The following is a 19,638-nucleotide window of genomic DNA, read 5'->3' as shown; positions in this document are numbered from 1 at the left end:
AACTGTCAAATTTATCGTATTTAGGAACCCAGTAGGTGTGACTTATCGGTCTTTGTTTCTCAACGCTAACGATGAGTGGTTGACAAGTATAGGGTAAATAAAAAACAATTATTATTTCAATAAATACAAAAATAATTTGTTAGAATGATTTCATTCATTGGTGATCTGGGAATTTTCGTCAGTAAAATAAAAATCGTATTTTTTTTAAAATTTATTTATTATCATAAAACCTAATACATTAGAACGAATCGAACATAAGTTTTGTCTTCTCTTTATCAAATAGACAAATGATTAGTAAAATAAAATCAAAAAAATATAACATGGTTAGGTAACTTAAAAAGATTTTTAAGGTAAGTGATAGTAGAAAAAGATACACAAGTGTAATTACCGTCTTCGCTCCTAAGCAGAGCATAGGAACCTCCACAGAGTGAAGGTTATATTAAGAGACCCTTTTTTTCGAGGAATGGTTGTTAGCCATTCGCCCAACCCATTAGGCCCTTGCACTGGATCAAGCATACCATGAAAAAACAACATGTACTTTTACACAATGTACCTATTATGTATAATTTTGACACTTTTTTACTATCAAGAATGTAATCACAATATTTTTTTTTTATATAAACGTATTCCGAGTAATTTTTAACAGAAAAAAATGTTATTAAAAAACCATTATTTGAAACGAGGGAAGTTTACATTCACACAGATTTTATTTTGTGCAGGTAGAACAATTACAAAAAAGTACGGAAATAACTAAAATAAAAACAATTGTTTAATTCGAGAGAAATTCTCAATCACCCAGTATTTGCCAACATTTAATGCAAAATAGTCTTATTTTAAATACCTTTCACGTTCCACGTTCTTTTTCCATAATTCCTAATTGATGAATCGTTTCCTTGATGTATTTCCTTCCACTTTAGCAATATTCTGGCTAAGATCAAACATTATTTCGTTGTATTTCTACTAAAAACTTGAGACACTTTTGATAACGCGAACTGCTACAACGGCCATGTTGATTTTAGCAAATGCTAATTGGCTGTCTACAAGGTCGCATGGATTTATCGGCCTTAGGAACCAACCGCACCGTGGATTTATCGCCGATAGGAATTCATCGTGATTTTGAAACTCTCTTTTCATATGAATTTATAGTTTTTAGGAACGAATCAACTGAACCAAATTGTGGGGCGCTGGCGGTAGAAAAAAATGTCATCATTATCTCAATTTTGACCAAAAGTGCACTTATCGTATATAGGAACTATACGACTCATTTCTATCAAGTACAAATTTTTTTGATCGTTTCAAGCTAGTCAAGTCAAGTTTATATGATTATTTAACAGAAAATTTAAAAACGTTGTAAGTATATAAAAAGTTCTTTTTATCTTGTAATTATTATGTATTGTACATGAATATTATTTATAGGTTAACCGAAATAGCATTATTTACTTCAATGTTGTAAATAAATAATAATATTATATTTCTGGACTTTTGGTAAAAGAAGTACCTAATGTCGATGTCATGTTTTGAGTACAAGCGATTCTTTAATGCCTTTCAGACTTGTAAATTGATAATTTTAACAAGAATTATGTACTATTGATTTTTTTGTTGTTTTAATACAAGTAAATAATTTGGAAAAGACTAAAAAATAAAGCAATTTTTGAAAATCTCCCAAATATTATTCATGGGAGAAAAAATAGTTTTTCTAAACTAATATTCTTCACTAGATACCTAGGTACTACCACACAACGCCATATTTTCTCTCATAGGTAGTAGTACCTACTTACCGGGCTGCTGGTTGCTTTACTAGAAAGGTTATAGTGAAGTTTTTTTTTTTTTTTTTGAAGTTTTCGAAGTTTTGAAAACGAAAAATTTAAGAAAAATATTAAGCAAATAATACGTTTTAATTTGTCATTAATTAATTTATAAGTTTAATAAGTACTATGGATTAAAAAAAATTATCAAAATGCGTCTAAAATCACGCAAGTGCGGACTAGCTTGTACTACACGACGGTAAACCAAAAAATTCAAAAGTGAGCCGGCAAAAATCGGTATAATTAGAACGTAATGACTCTGAAAAAAAATACAGTTATGGTAACAATTATTGTATGAAATCGTGACTAGCAAAATTTAGATTTTTATTATCGGAACAAATTAAATTTAGAGAAAATAGAACAAAATAACGAACGAGTTCATAATCCGAAACAAATAACTGTAGTCTTTAAGAGGTAAGTCATCGTGTTTTGGAAAAGAAATATTCAAAAAGAAACACGATGCCGTTGGGGCCACTGTCATATTTAGATTTTGACAGGGGGATTTAGGAAGGATGGGATGGGGATGTAGGGAATAGGTGGGAATTGTGACAATTGATCGGATTGTCACGTAGGGAAAAGAGGAGTGGATATGGGATATGAAACGGGATAGGATAGGGACAGCATGAGACTCGGGGGAATAGGAACAGGGTTGTGGGTGGTTGACTTTTACCTCTCGGACCTCAGTTACCTGTCCGGTTACTACACTCATTCGATGGTTGCTATAATAATGAAAAGGCATAATAAATATGGAAGTAATAATAAAATCTCTGGTTTGAGCGCCACTCTATGATGATGCATAGAGACAATAGTGATAAGGATAATTAAATGAAAAGCAAGTAGAGAAATTTCAACAAATGTATAATTAATAAATGAGATAACTTGCGGGCTACAGTGTATAAAGATGTATAATTACTCAAGTGAATCACGAGCACCTAATGCGATATAATATTTAAACAAATTAGAACAAAAACCCAAAAGCTAGTTCGGTGGACCGTAACAAAAAAGAACAATAAATACCAATTACACAAAAGGCTCTTCAGCCTCTTCGCTGCCCTCGATTCCTTCCAGGACGGAATCGAGGAGTGCGTCTTCAAACGTGTGGGGACCGTGGAGTTCCTCCGATCTCCTGGCGTGGGGGGGACGTCTTTCGGATGGCCATCGTCCTCGTCTCCAAAACGTCAGGAAATCGAAAGCCCTGTGCCCCCAGGTCCGAGGCTCAGAACTGGCCAAGACGTCTGCTTCCTTCGAACGATCAAGACTGAGAGAGCGACTCCTGCTTCACATTCATGTACAAAGCCCGCTATCTCCTATAGCGCCGGAAATAGTATCACGAACTCCGTACAAACTATCCCGTGCGCAGGCGTGGTCCGGTCGATCTTTTGCGTAGTGTTGCCGTCGTAAAAATAGTGTGTTCTGTTATAAAATAACATAACATCGTATATAGGAACTATACGACTCATTTCTATCAAGTACAAATTTTTTTGACCGTTTCAAGCTAGTCAAGTCAAGTTTATATGATTATTTAACAGAAAATTTAAAAACGTTGTAAGTATATAAAAAGTTTTTTTTATCTTGTAATTATTATGTATTGTACATGAATATTATAGGTTAACCGAAATAGCATTATTTACTTCAATGTTGTATATTTCTGGACTTTTGGTAAAAGAAGTACCTAATGTCGATGTCATGTTTTGAGTACAAGCGATTCTTTAATGCCTTTCAGACTTGTAAATTGATAATTTTAACAAGAATTATGTACTATAGATTTTTTTGTTGTTTTAATACAAGTAAATAATTTGGAAAAGACTAAAAAATAAAGCAATTTTTGAAAATCTCCCAAATATTATTCATGGGAGAAAAAATAGTTTTTCTTAACTAATATTCTTCACTAGATACCTAGGTACTACCACACAACGTCATATTTTCTCTCATAGGTAGTAGTACCTACTTACCGGGCAGCTGGTTGCTTTACTAGAAAGGTTATAGCGAAGTTTTTTTTTTTACAAATTCGATGTATTTTGTTATAAATGTCTTGTCCGCCACTTAGTTGAAACATATTATGGACACCACTCGGCGCTTCCAAGAATCCCTGTCGCTCATCAGTCTCCTTGCGTCATTCCAGCATTCCGTGGCTCCGCCGTATACACCGTGTACAGCATGGCCCCCACAAGGGAGGCTCTGGCAGGGCCCTAGCCTAGGGGCCCGGTGAGGCGAGTCCGTCAGATAAGTGAGATAAACACACAAATCACAAAATTGCTTCCATAGTAAAAAAAAAGTCGCCTACGATTATGATTCAAATGGATGTATTAAAATATGCAAAAAACACTAAATATACACATTAATTTTACCGTATACACCATTTGGAAAACGCTATGTGGAGCGTCACACTGTATTTGTCCTTAGTGATAGGTAAGGGGCTCCCGCCAAAGATCATAGCCTGGGGGCCCGGTTAAGGATGCGGGGGCCATGGTGTACAGTCCTTTAAACTTATCTAAAGAATGGTCAAAAATGGAACTACGAACTACACTATGGACACCATTTTGAAAACGTCATTCGAATGTCAGATTGTGTCCAGCTGCGAGTCTTGATTGGGTAGTTTTCGACGGCGGCTCCCCCATCCATTCTTTAGATAACTTTGTAGGTCTGTAGATGTTATTTGGTGCCCTTCCGTTGGAATATGGTGGCTTGTAAGAAACAGGTCAGTCAGGTTGAACTTCTCTTCAGGCGTCCGCAGTGGCCGAGCTAGGTCCAACGTCGCCTCTTCACTATCAGCGTGATGAGTTGGTCCGCTTGGAAGGAAAATATATTTTGACAATAGCAAAATGAATTAGGTATGTACCTAGGTACCTACTTACTTACCTAAAGCATCATTTTTGATTTAAAATGAATTTATGTTTTGAAAATACTGGATTTGTTAAGATAAAATATTACCTATATAAAAATAATTACAAGATAAAAAAGAACTTTTTATATACAACGTTTTTAAATTCTGTTGAACCATATCAACTTGACTTGACTAGCTTAAACGATTTAAAAAAAAATGTAAGTACTCGACAATATGTCATAATGATTTCAATAGTAAGGCACGTATATATTAATAATTTAGTTGCTGGGACCCCAGACCCCTAGCAACCGATAATGGTGTCGAAATAACTTTTCATACAAAACAGAATTAACTGAAAATGAATTCAATTCTACTTAAAGGGCTAAAAGTATTAAAAGAATACATTGGCATCGTGTTCTGATATATTCTAAAAGTTTCAAATGTCTAGCTAGTCGGAAAGTTAGTTAAAAATCGATTGCAAGATTTGAACCGGACAAAGCATCACCGGACAAATAAGAATACTAGCTAAGAAAAACGCTGTAAAAACAACCGAACTGTTGATTTTAAAACACATTTAATAGGTATTAAACTATCAGATAGGTACATATGGAAATTTAATAGTTTGTATGTTTTTTATGCACCGTTAAGCTAGTTTTGTTTACACATGAAAAAGAACATCCATTACATAGAACTCCAATTCATCAAAACTGTCGCTTATTCCTTTTTGCCTTTCATACGTCGACGGCGTTTGAAAGGCAATCGGGAATAACCGACAAAATACAAAATGTTCAAAAGTTAAGAATTTTGGAAAAAAAATCATTCTAAATCACCCAATGGTTCGATTTTTAAAATTTGCACTTTTATAAGGTCCTGAAGATTGTGTCTAAGTGGTGGTGTTGATACTTTTTAAAAATATGACTCAATTTTAGAATTAGTGTCGCTTATGCAATTCGGTCACAAAAATAGAATCAGAAAAAGGGGTCTAACTAAAAATTATAATAGCCGTACTGAGAAGTAAGAAGCAGATATTACGTTTCATATGTAGGTAAGTTTATACATAATATGTTTGTGATAGTTTATTTGTAAGTATATTATTACTTATATATTTTAATATCAAGTGATGAAGTGTTTTTTTTACTAAAAGCTTAAATTATGGATCTCTGTGTCTAATGGCAGTGGCGAGGGGTGGAGGTGGGCTGTTAATATGCAACATAAATAGTGCGCACTATACTTTTTGTCAGTCATAATTATTTGTTTTCATTGAACTAAGAATACAGGCAGATGGTGCTGGTTAGTTTTTAAAATTCAATTAAACCCTGCCTCTCCAAACCATAATAGTTCAGGTGTGCTATGGGCGACCCGACGAAAATGGTGCACTCGTTTACAGTCGTATTTATTTATTTTCGTTGAATTAAGAATACATCCTATTAATACTTTGGACGCTGAAGACGCACCTGGCGCGTAATGACCTGGCGGCCGATCGATGTAAGACTCCGCATTTTAGGGGATTTCATCAACATGCATGTTGGATTGAATAAAATAAAGAAGTTGATATGCTTCGAGGATCACACTAATTGCAAGTAGGGCTCTAAATAGAATGCGATACATGTGATAGTCTTTTCGATTTTACCTTCGACGACAATAATTTATTGCAAAATGGCCAAGATTTCGACCTTAAAATTTAGGAAGTTTAGGTGAAACTCTCACACAGACATGAAAAGTGGATATTAATTTTGTAGGAAAATCACAACAATACTGCAAAGACAGGGTCATTCATATATGTCCGCAACTAGTGAGACCTAACTCGAGCAATTGAGAACCAAAAAGTTTCCTAATATTCTTATTTTATTTTACGACAATCTAGGACCAATGGACAATAAAGTGGTAGTACCTGTTCATGGTAAGTAAGGCTCAAACTATTGTTGATCTCGGCGAGTTTTGGATCGTTTGTTTCCAATTTAGCTTCGTAGATCTTTAGCGCTAGTCGTGTGTGGTGGACTGCCTCTTCATATTTACCCTAAAAGATGTTTAAAACATTTGAATTATATTAATTGTAGAATTCTTTGAATACATTAAATGAGAAAGAAAGGACTGAATAATAAAACGATTCAAATAATGTGCTGTATCGTATTCAGTTAATTATGCCAGGATGTGAACCAAGGCCTGAACAAAAACGATGCATGAGTGCGAGTGAGAAAGTAATCGGCACCCTTATAATCTCTGCGACACGCGCGAGGGTAAGATAAAAAGTCTACATATTTTTAAGTTGGTTTCCAAAAATATCGCCGGCAAATCGTGCTGAATCGCTTCACGTAGCGTGTTGTTCGTGTTGCTAAATTTGCTATTTTTTGTGTTAAACATAAAGTCAGTGGTAAATATTTTTAGTTAATTAAGTAGGAAAGGTGGTTCTGCATGTTGTATTAAAATATGGTAGCCGTACTGATAAGCAAGAACATGGTATTACGTTTCATAGGTAAGTTGATACATGTTCGTGACAATTTATTTGTATATTATTATTTATTTTAATATCAGTGACCTAGTGTTTCTTTAAAATAACTTAAATTATGGATATATTTACCTAATTGGTTGCATTTTGACCGCTTAAAAATACCATATAACGTAAAAAAACCGAAAATTATATTTTAATTCTGAGTGTCTAGTGCGAGCACTTTGGGCGAGCACTAGCGAAATGGTCTAAGGTCTCGAACATTTATAGGCAAATGCGTTCGCTCGCCCACAAACCAAAACGCACGGCACGTAGCTTCATTTAGCAATGCAACGGGTGGCGTCTATATGTAACTATAGTCTATGATGTGAACTGTCAGAAGTGATGATTTTAACATGGCCTCTCATGTTTGTGTTTAGCCTCAGACACATGACACTGCAATTTGCATGCATCGACGCGGGTCTTACTTGATTCCAAATGCATCCTATTAAAATCTTCAATAAGATTATACAAAATTGAATTGTAGTTTCTACATAACAAAATGTAACACAGAATGTAGATCAGAAAAGTTATATTAGTCGAAAAACTCCCTTCATTTTATACTCTTTTAATTTTGTTAAATGTGCGACTCCGAAGCGATGCATGCGAACCTTACTTTAAACACATTTTGCGCGGACCTCAGCACAAAGGCACAGGTACACGCAGCGGGCGAAAACCAGCGGAAATTGAAATAAAATCGAATTTTACAAAAATCGCTCTATCTTCCAAACTATCAGTTATTTTTTAATGAAATTTGGAATTCACACTCACCATATATTGCTCCTCAGTGCTGTGTTTCTTTTTAGAACAAATTGTTTAAAATACCATAAGTACATGGTGCTAATCACATATTTACAGGAAGGTAAATTCCCGCACAAAAATTATTATTCTAATATTTGGATAAAGTATGATATTTATGAAAACACTCACCCCTGTGTAGGGGGACGACACAAAATGTACACATATAACTAGTCAAACTTTTCTTTTTGTGCACCGAACACACTTGACACTGTCTTTGTGGGTATTTTTTTTTACCATCTGTAACAATTTTTATCATTCGATGCTTCTTCATATCGAGTGATAACCTACCAGGATGATCACTTTTACCCACTCTTCTTGGTAATCGTGATGTAGATGGCCCCGCTTCTTCCAAAATTGCGTCGGTTTCAACGATATGGTCGGCTATCCAAAATTTGCTTATACTACGCAAAAACTGTTTGTAAGTTAGCCTTTTGGTCGGATTTAATACTTTATAAACTTTAAAAGAATTAAAAAAAGCACAATTTAACAAATACATGACAACTCTCTTTGTCCATTTTTTTGTTCTTCGTATGATCGAGTAGTAAGAAAGATACTGATCCGCACGGTCAACCCCTTTCATATATTTATTATATTCTATAACACATAGCGGTTTCCAAATGTGTAGTCTCATATTCCAATCGATGTTGTGACTCTCTAAAATGGTAGATGGATGTATCGTTGAAATCATTCGAACATCTCTCTTTGATTTCCAGAGTTGTAACAATACATCCTTTCGCCGACGGAAAATACTCTGTCCTGCACTAAGATTGACGTGTTTAAAACATTCTGGGAAGCCTCGGTTTATTCGCATTGTTCCACACGTCCTAATTTTATTTTCTAAAAGTGCTTCACTGGTTTTTACACTATTATAATAATTGTCCATATAGACATGATGCCACAAATTTAAATACGGACCAAGAAGCAATTGGATGGTGTCTAATAGTGTAACGACAGAGTTACGGGATGCTGGTTTGACCTAAAACAATGTAAGAAGACTGGCGAGCGACAGGAATTCTTGGAGGCGCCTGGTGTCCATATGCTCTAACTAAAGGGCTGATATGGTCGAAGAAAATCTTAAATTACTTGCTGCCAAAATAATGAAAAATCGGTATGAGCGTGACAGACCAGGACACATTCTCCACAAAATATTCTTATAACGACGACGTTCAAACCTTGTCAGTGTTTGGGCGAGGTTGGCCACCACCACATTCCCCCATTAAAATACTTATTCAAAGAAGAACTCAGTATAACCAGGTTAAAAAGAGAGATTTAGTAAAGCTGTGTGATACTGGAGCAATTCCTCGTAATTATCATGGATGGTACAGATCACTTGCTGAAAATAACATGCCAGACATGCCAGACAGGGCACTAGAACCAAACATGGATTCTGAATCTGAAGCGGAGTAATTTTTTACATTAATTTATTTTAACGTAGGTACTTATATTTTTGTGACTTTTGTACTTTTTCATGTACCTAAATCAACTGGGTATATTTTCCATAGAAAATTAAAAAAATATTCTATTTTCGCCATTCTATTCAGAATGCACTCAAAATAAAGTCAATTTGAAAGAAAAATACCTATACTTCATTTTTGTTTCACCTATATTCCAAGAATGAAAAGTGACTATATGCCATTTTTCCATTAATTCGTGGGTGCTAAAACTGACCAACTTCATTTCGTATTTTTAAAATCTAGAACAAAAGTGATTTCTTAAAATATTATAATTTCATTTTGAAAGTAAATAAATATCATATCTACATCCACAAAAATAATCAGAAATGTGAATGCAATATAAGGATTTTTTAGATTGATTACAAATGTTAAAATGGCTCTCCTGAACAATTTACTATTTTACACTTGGTCACTTTCTCTTGTATGACGACGAATTTGAAAAGTGCCACGATTGCCAAATTTGTCTAAAACGATCACGACTCATTGTTTTAGAATATATTGGTGTATCAGTAGACCGATAATCATCTCTTGTGTCTTTTCGAACTTGTCCCATAAGCAAAATTAGTCCGAGGATTTTTTTCATCTCACCAAGATTTACAGGCTTCCATTTGATAGATTTCTTCATTTTCTTGATTCGGGATTCATTTTGTGTGCGGTATCGATTGCTTTCTTCTACCATCATGCTAAGTAAATCATCTCCAATAAATAAACTAACTATATCCATCACATTTTCAGAATTGTTTGGTGCTACGCAAACACCAACGTTACCTAAAGATGGTTCAATATGAGGTGGGTTGTCTATTTCAGACCATTCCATGACTTCCTCTTCCTCCACTTCACTGTCTTCAGAATCACTGATTTGTAACGGTATCACTGATACCCTTCTCGTGCGAGGGAACTCTTCACTATTGCTGTCGCTATCACTGTCGCTGCCTAATTCTGGCAAATCTTCACCAGAATAGGCAGAAAAATTATCGGCAAATATTTCGTCATCGCTTTCATAATAAAATTGTCTGAAGCCATTTTTTAAAGATTAAATAAAATATCGATTACTTAAATATATTTCACTTGTAAAAACACACCCGTTCTATAGCGCCGTATTTCAAGACTGAAAATTCAATACTGATATTCAATATAGATCGTAGTCGATTACAGACATCTAAATAACATTGGTTTCCACTCATGTTATAATTTATTGCTACGCTCGCATACCAGCGTTATCGCACCGCACAATATCACTTATAACAAGTGCGAAGAATGCATTCCGTCGATCACAAATTGTCGTCTTTTCACTCGCTCACAAAGGATAATATTATAGTATGAAAAGGAGGCATAGTAATTATCACACATCATAAAAATATACATATAATCGCATTCACAATACAGCGAACAAACCATGTTTAAAGAATACATCGATATTTCACAAAATGTTGTCTTCCTGCTCACCCATCAAAAAATAAACAAGTGTAAAAAGAAGACGCATATAGTTTTAGCATTCTTATCGTCTACAGAAATATAGTTCGCTGATTTATTGACTCTAAACAAATTTCCTTATTACGCACAAGCTATCATATGGGCTGCGCAAGAGTGTGTGTGTAAGTAAATGAATCGACGGTAAATTATTTATTTTTGTAGATGTGTGTGCAGTTTGAAACATTTTCAAGCCGTTGACATAACATATTCGTATGCAATAATCGGGTAGAAATACCTTTCCCGCACTTCAAGTGGAGCCGGCGTAAAAGGTATTTCTACCCGTCCCGCCGACGAACACCGGTACAGCGCGCGGGTAGAAATACCCTTCCCGCTCAAAATGTGTTAATATTAATAATAATTAAGTAACTAACAGAATGCTAAAAATATATAATAAAAGAGTACCTTATCCATTTATTGCCTAAACTTTGGGTGCATGATATGTCGTATTACTACACGTTGTCATGTTGTCAAAATCTAATGGGATTTACAAATAAAGAATAATAAGCACACACTGGATCAATAGCGTGCATTTTAATATGACGCAAAATCTTATTTAAAATTTCAAAATATTGTAGTTTATCACTTTTAGAGATTTCAGGGTTCCGCGAACCAGTTGAGAATCTCTAGTGTATACTACATTAATTTGTACACGCTTTACATTTCGAGCGCTGGATACGAGACTCCGCATTTTAGGGGATTTCTTCAACACGCATGTTGAATTGAATAAAATGAAGAAGTTGATATGCTTCGAGGATCACACTAATTGCAAGTAGGGCTCTAAATAGAATGCGATACGTGTGATAGTCTTTTCGATTTTACCTTCGACGACAATAATTTATTGCTAAATGGCCAAGACTTCGGAGATTTAGGAAGTTAAGGTGAAATTCTCACACAGACATGAAAAGTGGATATTAATTTTGTAGGAAAATCACAACAATACTGCAAATGTCATTCATATATGTCCGCAACTAGTGAGACCTAACTCGAGCAATTGAGAACCAAAAAGTTTCCTAATATTCTAATTTTATTTTACGACAATCTAGGTCCAATAGATAATAAAGTGTTAGTACCTGTACATGGTAAGTAATGCCCAAACTATGGTTGATCTCGGCGAGTTTTGGATCGTTTGTTTCCAATTTAGCTTCGTAGATCTTTAACGCTAGTCGTTTGTGTTGTACTGCCTCTTCATATTTACCCTAAAAGATATTTAAAACATTTGAATTATATTAATTGTAGAATTTTTCGAATTCATTAAATGAGTAAGAATGGACTTGAGACAATAATATATTAAACTATTATAAAATACATAAATCATGGCAAATATACAGTATAACCCCTATTTTACGTTTTTAAAGGGACTGAAAAAAAAAACCTAATTGGAGGGAAAATGTAATAGGGGGTATTGAAAAGAAGAATGTGGATGCTGATTTTAAGGACTAACACTTCTAAGCTCGGTTCTGCATGGCACTCTATGACATTACAAACAATAACTTCGTATCGACTATTATTTCATTTTTAGTTGAACTCTCACACAGACATGTTATGAAAGCAGGACTTTTCTAACCTATCACTAAACTCCAATCAAAAAGTGATGATTAATGTGCTGTTTCGTATTCAGACAGTTAATTATCCCAGGATGTGTACCGTCTGGAGTGATGATTGTAATACGGCCTCTCATGACTGTGTTGACGGTCAGACACATGACACTGCAATTTACGTGCGTCGACGCAGGTCTTACTTGATTCCAAATGCATCCTATTAAAATCTTCAATAAGATTATACAAAATTAAATTGGAGTTTCTACATAACAAAATGTAACACAGAAGGTAGATCAGAAAAGTTATATTAGTCGAGAAACTCCCTTCATTTTATACTCTTTTAATTTTGTTATATTATGTGCCACTCCGAAGGAATGCATGCGAACCTCACTCTTAATATTAATAATTAGGTAAGTAACTAACAGATTTCTAAAAATATATATTCAAATAGTACCTTATCCATTAAATTTATTGCCTAAACTTTGGATGCATGATATATCTTCTTACTACACTTTGTCATGTTGTCAAAATCTAATGGGATTTACAAATAAAGAACAATAAGCACACACTGTATCAATAGCGTGCATTTTATAGTGTCAATCCCTTGTTGCTACAAAAATGTTCCTCCCTCGTAAAAGTTTCGTTATATTAATATTAACTATGACGCAAAATCATACTTAAAATTTCAAAATATTGTAGTTTTTCACTTTTAGAGATTTCAGGGTTCCGCGACACAGTTGAGAATCTCCAAGACTCTGCATTTTAAGGGATTTCATCAACACGCATGTTGGATTGAATAAAATGAAGAAGTTGATATGCTTCGAAGATCACACTAATTGCAAGTAGGGCTCTAAATAGAACGCGATACATGTGATAGTCTTTTCGATTTTACCTTCGACGACAATAATTTATTGCAAAATGGCCAAGACTTCGACCTTAAAATTTAAGAAGTTAAGGTGAAACTCTCACACAGACATGAAAAGTGCATATTAATTCTGTAGGAAAACCACAACAATGAGTCCTAATATTCCTATTTTATTTTACGACAATCTTGACAAATAGACAATAAAGTGTTAGTACCTGTTCATGGTAAGTAACGCCCAAACTAAGGTTGATCTCGGCGAGTATTGGATTGTTTGTTTCCAACTTAGCTTCGTAGATCTTTAACGCTCGTTGTTTGTGTTGTACTGCCTCTTCATAATATTTACCCTAAAAGATGTTTAAAACATTTGAATTATATTAATTGTAGAATTTTTTGAATACATTAAATGAGTAAAAAAGGACTGTGAGACAATAATATATTAAACTATTATAAAATACATACATCATGGCAAATCTAGAATGATTAAATGATTTTTTTATTATTTAACAAAAATGATTCACCAAAATTGAAAATGTAACATTCTGAAAAAATGACCATAGTTTGAAAAGACATCAAATTTATCTTCATCGGCCATATATGGACACCTCACAGCACCTCCAAGAATTCCTGTCGCCCGCCAGTGTTCTTGCGTCATACAAATTATTATGTATCAGGCGCACACCCAAAAAAATCAATGCAATCTCTGACGTCGCCGCCACCTGAATATGGATGCCTATTTTAACCCAGTACACGCAGCCTATATAAGTATGACGAATTCTCTCTCTGCGGGGTCATTTTTTTGTTTTGTTTAACTTCTGTATTTCATAATAAAAATGGCAATAAAAAATGAGTTTTATGACTTTTTAGGCACCTAGACATGTTCAGATTATTTTACAACACTGAAAAACCGTAATAAATCAGTCATAATGTCAAAAATATCCGAACAACTAAATTCTATACAATCACTTACCATTTAGAAGAGATCCGCCATTTTGCCTTTATGTATATATAGCACTGCAAGGTGCGCATTTTGTTTTTCGTCACACTCGTGTTTAACGCGAAGTATAGAACACTTCACAAGTGGTAATAAATTAATCAAACATGTTTTTTACCTGAGAAGGCTCGTAAATATAGCACAGTTTTAAACTTAACAAACTTTTAGGCAGACACTTAAACAGCTATTAAATATTATTAATGAGTTAAGTATTTATTTTTACTTTACATATTTATAATTGTTTTGAAGAGTGGTAGATTTTATAACACGGAGTGAGACATAGAGCAACATTACAAAGACAACACATATATCTAGATAGAGACGTTATTTTTTATTTTATTAATTTTCGAATTCCCGCACACATGACAGCGTCTTCTGAGCTTCTTATTATTTGCCGTGGGCGGAATGTGTTCCGGCAAATGACCTGTTCAAGTTCTAGGCAACAACCTCAATGGATTTTCACTAGTCGATGGTCTGAGTTGTGGGGTTTACGTGATTTTCACAGCGTACTTTATCCATTTTTTGCTTAAACTTTGGATGGATGATATAATATCGTATTACTACACCTTGCCATGTTGTCAAAATCTAATAGAATTTCCAAATAAAGAACAATAAGCACACACTGTATTTCGAGCGCTGCATACAAGACTCCGCATTTTAGGGGATTTCATCAACATGCATGTTGGATTGAATAAAATAAAGAAGTTGATATGCTTGGAGGATCACACTAATTGCAAGTAGGGCTCTAAATAGAATGCGATACATGTGATGGTCTTTTCGATTTTACCTTCGACGACAATATTTTATTGCAAAATAGCCAAGACTTCGACCTTAAAATTTAGGAAGTTTAGGTGAAACTCTCACACAGATATGAAAAGTGGATATTAATTTTTCAAAGACAGGGTCATTCATATATGTCCGCGACTAGTGAGACCTAACTCGAGCAATTGAGAACCAAAAAGTTTCCTAATAGTATTCTTATTTTATTTTATGACAATCTAGGACTAATAGACAATAACGTGTTACTACCTGTTCATGGTAAGTAATGCCCAAACTATTGTTGATCTCGGCGAGTTTTGGATCGTTTGTTTCTAATTTAACTTCGTAGATCTTTAGCGCTAGTCGTTTGTGGTGTACTGCCTCTTCATATTTACCCTATAAGATGTTTAAAACATTTGAATTATATTAATTGTAGAATTTTTTGGATACATTAAATGAGAAAGAAAGGACTTAATAATAAAATGAATTAATTAATGTACTGTATCGTATTCAAGCAGTTAATTAAGCCAGGATGTGAACTGTCAGAAGTAATGATTTTAACATGGCCTCTCATGTTTGTGTTTAGCCTCAGACACATGACACTGCAATTTGCATGCATCGACGCGGGTCTTACTTGATTCCAAATGCATCCTATTAAAATCTTCAATAAGATTATACAAAATTGAATTGGAGATTCTACATAACAAAATGTAACACAGAATGTAGATCAGAAAAGTTATATTAGTCGAGAAACTCCCTTCATTTTATACTCTTTTAATTTTGTTACATGTGCCACTCCGAAGCAATGCATGCGAACCTTACACTTAATGTTAATTATGGGGTAAGTAACTAACAGATTTCTAAAAATATATAATAAAAGAGTACCTTATCCATTTATTGCCTAAACTTTGGATACATGATATATCGTATTACTACACTTTGCCATGTTGTCAAAATCTAATGGGATTTACAAATAAAGAACAATAAGCACACATTGTATCAAAAGCGTGCATTTTATAGTGTCAATCCCTTGTTGCTACAAAAATGTTCCTCCCTCGTAAAAGTTTCGTTATATTAATATTAACTATGATGCAAAATCTTACTTAAAATTTCAAAATATTGTAGTTTTTCACTTTTAGAGATTTCAGGGTTCCGCAAACCAGTTTGCATACTGCATTAATTTGTACACGCTTACATTTCTAGCGCTGCATACAAGACTTCGCATTTTAGGGGATTTCATCAACATGCATGTTGGATTGAATAAAATAAAGAAGTTGATATGCTTCGAGGATCACACTAATTGCAAGTAGGGCTCTTAATAGAACGCGATACATGTGATAGTCTTTTCGATTTTACCTTCGACGACAATAATTTATTGCAAAATGGCCAAGACTTCGACCTTAAAATTTAGGAAGTTAAGGTGAAACTCTCACACAGACATGAAAAGTGGATATTAATTCTGTAGGAAAACCACAACAATGAGTCCTAATATTCTTATTTTATTTTACGACAATCTAGGACCAATAGACAATAAAGTGTTAGTACCTGTGCATGGTAAGTATCGCCTAAACGATGGTTGATCTCGGCGAGTTTTGGATCGTTTGTTTCCAATTTAGCTTCGTAGATCTTTAACGCTCGTTGTTTGTGTTGTACTGCCTCTTCATGTTTACCCTAAAAGATGTTTAAAACATTTGAATTATACTAATTGTAGAATTTTTTGAATTCATTAAATGAGTAAGAATGGACTTGAAACAATAATATATTAAACTATTATAAAATACATAAATCATGGCAAATATACAGTATAACCCCTATTTTACGTTTTTAAAGGGACTGAAAAAAAAAAACCTAATTGGAGGGAAAATGTAAAAGGGGGGTATTGAAAAGAAGAATGTGGATGCTGATTTTAAGGACTAACACTTCTAAGCTCGGTTCTGCATGGCACTCTATGACATTACAAACAATAACTTCGTATCGACTATTATTTCATTTTTAGTTGAACTCTCACACAGACATGTTATGAAAGCAGGACTTTTCTAACCTTTCACTAAACTCCAATCAAAAAGTGATGATTAATGTGCTGTTTCGTATTCAGACAGTTAATTATCCCAGGATGTGTACCGTCTGGAGTGATGATTGTAATACGGCCTCTCATGACTGTGTTGACGGTCAGACACATGACACTGCAATTTACGTGCGTCGACGCAGGTCTTACTTGATTCCAAATGCATCCTATTAAAATCTTCAATAAGATTATACAAAATTAAATTGGAGTTTCTACATAACAAAATGTAACACAGAAGGTAGATCAGAAAAGTTATATTAGTCGAGAAACTCCCTTCATTTTATACTCTTTTAATTTTGTTATATTATGTGCCACTCCGAAGGAATGCATGCGAACCTCACTCTTAATATTAATAATTAGGTAAGTAACTAACAGATTTCTAAAAATATATATTAAAATAGTACCTTATCCATTAAATTTATTGCCTAAACTTTGGATGCATGATATATCGTCTTACTACACTTTGTCATGTTGTCAAAATCTAATGGGATTTACAAATAAAGAACAATAAGCACACACTGTATCAATAGCGTGCATTTTATAGTGTCAATCCCTTGTTGCTACAAAAATGTTCCTCCCTCGTAAAAGTTTCGTTATATTAATATTAACTATGACGCAAAATCATACTTAAAATTTCAAAATATTGTAGTTTTTCACTTTTAGAGATTTCAGGGTTCCGCGACACAGTTGAGAATCTCCAAGACTCTGCATTTTAGGGGATTTCATCAACACGCATGTTGGATTGAATAAAATGAAGAAGTTGATATGCTTCGAAGATCACACTAATTGCAAGTAGGGCTCTAAATATAACGCGATACATGTGATAGTCTTTTCGATTTTACCTTCGACGACAATAATTTATTGCAAAATGGCCAAGACTTCGACCTTAAAATTTAGGAAGTTAAGGTGAAACTCTCACACAGACATGAAAAGTGCTTATTAATTCTGTAGGAAAACCACAACAATGAGTCCTAATATTCTTATTTTATTTTACGACAATCTAGGACCAATAGACAATAAAGTGTTAGTACCTGTTCATGGTAAGTAACGCCCAAACTATGGTTGATCTCGGCGAGTATTGGATCGTTTGTTTCCAACTTAGCTTCGTAGATCTTTAACGCTCGTTGTTTGTGTTGTACTGCCTCTTCATAATATTTACCCTAAAAGATGTTTAAAACATTTGAATTATATTAATTGTAGAATTTTTTGAATACATTAAATGAGTAAAAAAAAACTGTGAGACAATAATATATTAAACTATTATAAAATACATACATCATGGCAAATCTAGAATAATTAAATGATTTTTTTATTATTTAACAAAAATGATTCACCAAAATTGAAAATGTAACATTCTGAAAAAATGACCATAGTTTGAAAAGACATCAAATATATCTTCATCGGCCATATATGGACACCTCACAGCACCTCCAAGAATTCCTGTCGCCCGCCAGTGTTCTTGCGTCATACAAATTATTATGTATCAGGCGCACACCCAAAAAAATCAATGCAATCTCTGACGTCGCCGCCACCTGAATATGGATGCCTATTTTAACCCAGTACACGCAGCCTATATAAGTATGACGAATTCTCTCTCTGCGGGGTCATTTTTTTGTTTTGTTTAACTTCTGTATTTCATAATAAAAATGGCAATAAAAAATGAGTTTTATGACTTTTTAGGCACCTAGACATGTTCAGATTATTTTACAACACTGAAAAACCGTAATAAATCAGTCATAATGTCAAAAATATCCGAACAACTAAATTCTATACAATCACTTACCATTTAGAAGAGATCCGCCATTTTGCCTTTATGTATATATAGCACTGCAAGGTGCGCATTTTGTTTTTCGTCACACTCGTGTTTAACGCGAAGTATAGAACACTTCACAAGTGGTAATAAATTAATCAAACATGTTTTTTACCTGAGAAGGCTCGTAAATATAGCACAGTTTTAAACTTAACAAACTTTTAGGCAGACACTTAAACAGCTATTAAATATTATTAATGAGTTAAGTATTTATTTTTACTTTACATATTTATAATTGTTTTGAAGAGTGGTAGATTTTATAACACGGAGTGAGACATAGAGCAACATTACAAAGACAACACATATATCTAGATAGAGACGTTATTTTTTATTTTATTAATTTTCGAATTCCCGCACACATGACAGCGTCTTCTGAGCTTCTTATTATTTGCCGTGGGCGGAATGTGTTCCGGCAAATGACCTGTTCAAGTTCTAGGCAACAACCTCAATGGATTTTCACTAGTCGATGGTCTGAGTTGTGGGGTTTACGTGATTTTCACAGCGTACTTTATCCATTTTTTGCTTAAACTTTGGATGGATGATATAATATCGTATTACTACACCTTGCCATGTTGTCAAAATCTAATAGAATTTCCAAATAAAGAACAATAAGCACACACTGTATTTCGAGCGCTGCATACAAGACTCCGCATTTTAGGGGATTTCATCAACATGCATGTTGGATTGAATAAAATAAAGAAGTTGATATGCTTGGAGGATCACACTAATTGCAAGTAGGGCTCTAAATAGAATGCGATACATGTGATG

The 19,638-nt window shown here is 34.1% G+C and overlaps 1 protein-coding gene across 1 annotated transcript in view; it reads right to left on the bottom strand.

Annotated features, from left to right (window-relative positions):
• Positions 1 to 2,646: 2,646 nt before the first annotated feature.
• The window catches only part of LOC147076452 (uncharacterized), an 88,799-nt gene continuing 71,807 nt past the window's right edge, over positions 2,647 to 19,638 (bottom strand). Inside the window, exons 39-45 of the mRNA XM_085940273.1 lie at positions 18,092 to 18,220; positions 16,541 to 16,666; positions 15,266 to 15,391; positions 13,461 to 13,589; positions 11,913 to 12,038; positions 6,521 to 6,646; positions 2,647 to 4,594 (exon numbers count right to left, since the gene is read on the bottom strand). Of these exons, the coding sequence (XP_085796399.1) occupies positions 4,574 to 4,594; positions 6,521 to 6,646; positions 11,913 to 12,038; positions 13,461 to 13,589; positions 15,266 to 15,391; positions 16,541 to 16,666; positions 18,092 to 18,220 (783 nt within the window). The 3' untranslated portion in view covers positions 2,647 to 4,573. The remainder of the gene's footprint in view (positions 4,595 to 6,520; positions 6,647 to 11,912; positions 12,039 to 13,460; positions 13,590 to 15,265; positions 15,392 to 16,540; positions 16,667 to 18,091; positions 18,221 to 19,638) is intronic.

Source organism: Rhyacophila brunnea, unplaced genomic scaffold (genome assembly GCF_057557595.1).
Source record: "Rhyacophila brunnea isolate RB1 unplaced genomic scaffold, BYU_Rbru_1.0 scaffold_13, whole genome shotgun sequence".
Taxonomy (NCBI): Eukaryota; Metazoa; Arthropoda; class Insecta; order Trichoptera; family Rhyacophilidae; genus Rhyacophila; species Rhyacophila brunnea.
This window is presented reverse-complemented; position numbering and strand designations above follow the sequence as displayed.